The sequence below is a fragment of the Etheostoma spectabile genome, chromosome 5 (genome assembly GCF_008692095.1).
Source record: "Etheostoma spectabile isolate EspeVRDwgs_2016 chromosome 5, UIUC_Espe_1.0, whole genome shotgun sequence".
Classification (NCBI taxonomy): Eukaryota; Metazoa; Chordata; class Actinopteri; order Perciformes; family Percidae; genus Etheostoma; species Etheostoma spectabile.
The window spans coordinates 11,078,501-11,081,979 of NC_045737.1; the positions used below are offsets into that span (position 1 = coordinate 11,078,501).

Below are 3,479 nucleotides of genomic sequence, written 5' to 3' on the forward strand. Positions count from 1 at the left end.
TCAACAGGGCAATAACAGTACTACTTTCAACAGTAGTGAAAGCTGTAGTAGTTGTTAAATAAAGAGCAACAGCGTTGTTATCAACTGGTATTGCTAACAATAGCTAACTTGGTTAGAGCTAAACCCCTCAATGAAAAATTTGACTTGTAAATGGAACGCATTCTTTAGTAAGAGTTATTTTGAACATGTTAAAAAAATAAAATAAAAAAAATATACATACATACTTACATGCATACATGTATACTGTATATATATAATTAAATTGACAGATAAATAAGGTCATGTACTTCTCAGCACAATCTTCCAAACTGATTGTAAGTAAATCAAACAGAAAAATTCCCATGTTCAAAAAGGAGTAGGATGAAGTTCATAAACAAACTTATCAGGTCCGACCCCCTTTCTCTATTTTTATCCTTAAGTAAATATTAAATCTTAAGCTTCACTTATTTACACATCATAGACCCAGTTGCATACATACCTACACACATTTACACGTTTTTGTTTCTTTTCGTTTTTCTTTCTACTTCTTTCTTTACCATCTATCTATAGCAGATTGTTATTAAATAATAACACATCCATACTAGACTTACTATATATAGATGCCAAGGAACCATACAGTCGTTATGCAATACTATCAATTCACCTCGGGTGTGACGTCATTTGGTGTCATTTGAATGTTTACAAGCTCCGTGTTGTTTTCTCTGTCTCTGTAGTGTTTCTGACTCTCTTCGGCCTCGCTAGCATTGGGCTGAGCTGCCTGATGGCTCTCTTCTTGTACCATGTTGTCTTTGGCGTGAGGTACCTGGGCATTCTCAATGGAGTTGCAGCCTTTGTTATTATCGGCATTGGTACGGAAAAAGAAATACACCAATTTGTCCATTTTAGGAATAGTTTTACATAAGGGGAAATATGCTTATTTATATCCTTGTTGAGAGTTAGATGAGATGATTGATACCATTCTCGGACATCAAAGTTGCATCTATAGATCTAGAGCTCATCTTACTCTCAGCAGGATGTGTATTTTTCCAAAATGTCAAACTATTCCTTTTAAAGGGTAACGTCGGTATTTTTCAACCTGGACTCTATTTGCTGGTGTTTTTGTGTCTTAAGTGACTAATGGGAACAACAATCTCTGAAATTGGTCCAATGTAAAGCAAGACCGTTGAAACAAGCTGCAATTTAACGTTAACGTCAATTTCTGTCCACTAAAAGTGCTGTTTTTACCACTGACTGAACAGTGTCTGACAACATCAGAGTTACAGAGTAAGATCCTTTTTGTTTAACATGAAACAGCCCCGAAATCACCATTTGTTGCCATTAGCCACTCAGACACAAAAACATTAGGACAATATGGTCCAGGTCAAAAAATACTGAAGTTATCCTTTTAAGGTTGAAATAAAAAAAATCTTTTTACAGTATCTTCTACAATAATATGTAATAAAGCAGCTCTTTTGTTCTCTCATTGTTGCTCAGGTGTAGATGATGTATTTGTGTTCATCAGCACCTTCAGACAGGCTTCTCATCTACGTCAGCCGCAGCAGCGAATGATCTACACAATTAAAACAGCCGGCCGAGCTACTTTCCTCACCTCCTTCACTACTGCAGCTGCCTACGCTGCTAACACCTTCTCTCAGGTAATCATAGAGGAGAAATCCTGCCGTTAATAGAATCTGTACAGGCATTATAAATGACTACCCTGCTATGGATGAATAGAAGTGCCTCTCTCAGCAGACAGCCTTTTTTTTTCTTTTTCATATGGTAAGCACAAATTGAATGTCTCAAGGTCTTTTAAACTGTGCTTCGTTTAACTGACACTTAGATCCCAGCCGTGCATGACTTTGGCCTATTCATGGCCCTCATTGTCAGCTGCTGCTGGTTTTGGGTGTCCGCCCTGATGCCCGCCGCCCTGTGTATCTGGACCGAGTGTATGGCGCCTCAGGAACACGCCTGGTTGAGTTGGTGAGCCATTGTCTCCTTGCTTTTGTGTGGGATTTTATTTGTGCATGCTGTGCGACACCACCGGCGCGGTGTAATCCCTTCAGCTGTCTGTCTCGCTAAACTGTGTCCTCCCTCTGAAGCTGGAAGCTGTTTTCGGGCCTGTCAGCGAGCCACAGCCCTTTGTCAGATGATGATGATGATGTGGCGCTTCTGTCAGTGGAGATGGAGCCAGGTGAGATTATTATCTCGGGAAGGGAATGAGTCTCGGTTGGAAAACCGACTAAGCCCTCTGTCTTTGTCTCGGCTAGGCGCGGGTGACACAGACGGCGATGCGGCCATTCTGTCCCTGTCAGTGGAGACACCCCCGTCCCCTTCAGGGCAGCAGCACGTGGGTGTGGTGAGCACAAATCTCCGGTGGGCCCTAAAGCATTTAGTGGCCGAGCCAGCTGTAAAGCGACGAAAAGCTGTCCTAGGTGAGATTTGATGTAAAACTGATAACTCAAGGTAACACTTTATTGGAAGGGGTTCTGCATAAGACTGACACGACACTGTCATAACTATGACATGACACCGATCACGAAAAGGAAGAAGTCTTTATAAATGATTATGACCATGCCATAATGACACGATGACATTACATAAGTGTAACTCGGTAAGTTATGACACTTTTATAGAAAATTTGGCATTGTACGAGATGTTTGTGTTATGAAAACTTGACATTAAGTAAGACAAACTCCTCAGTACTGCTGCATTCACTGTCGACAAACTGGACTTATAACAGTTATAACATCTTACATACAAGTTACAAGTTCCACTTTACTTGAGGTCAAGAGCATTGTTCATGTAGATCTGCAAAGAATAATCGATTAGTTGTCAACTATGAAATTAATTGCTGATTTGTGTCGTTTAAAAAAAAAGATTCTCTAATTCCAGCTTTATTAAATGTGAATAAATTCTAATTTTTCACTCCTCTATCACAGCAAATTAAATATCTTTGAGTTGTGGACAAAACAAGACATTATTTATATATAATTATTATATAATGGTGTCATGAGAGCCAAAGTCAAAACCAACCACTTATGACAGTTTAATGTAAAGTTAACACATAAAGCTCAATAATTTCTTTAAGTTAAGTCTGCTATCACATATTTATAACAGGTTATGTTGTCTTGTCTAATGTCAAGTTGTCATAACACAAACATCTCAAACAATGTCAACTTTGCGTTGCGTATCATAATTTACCCCATGACCCCTAATGACAACAGTCATGAACACTCATAAAGACTCCTTCATGTTCTTGACCGGTGTTACAAGCGCTAAGCTAACGTGGGCTCGTAACACAGTTGCTAAAGGCCAGCAGTCATCGGAAAAATCCCCAAATTTGCAATTATAAAGGTCATCATTTACCAAATGACACTTAAAACAGTCATAATGTCACCTTCATGTTCATGATTGGTGTCATGTCAGTCCAATGCACGGCCATTCAAATAAGGTGTCACACACTCATTTCCGCCTTTTTAATGGACAGGACATTTAGGTGA

The 3,479-nt window shown here is 39.3% G+C and overlaps 1 protein-coding gene across 2 annotated transcripts in view; it reads left to right on the plus strand.

The window, feature by feature from the left end:
- Positions 1–3,479, plus strand: part of disp3 (dispatched RND transporter family member 3) — a 25,057-nt gene that overhangs the window by 14,030 nt on the left and 7,548 nt on the right. For both annotated transcript variants that reach the window (XM_032516972.1, XM_032516973.1), the window contains 5 exons: positions 714–848; positions 1,474–1,634; positions 1,820–1,959; positions 2,079–2,170; positions 2,247–2,411. In XM_032516972.1, coding sequence (XP_032372863.1) covers positions 714–848; positions 1,474–1,634; positions 1,820–1,959; positions 2,079–2,170; positions 2,247–2,411 — 693 coding nt within the window. The remainder of the gene's footprint in view (positions 1–713; positions 849–1,473; positions 1,635–1,819; positions 1,960–2,078; positions 2,171–2,246; positions 2,412–3,479) is intronic.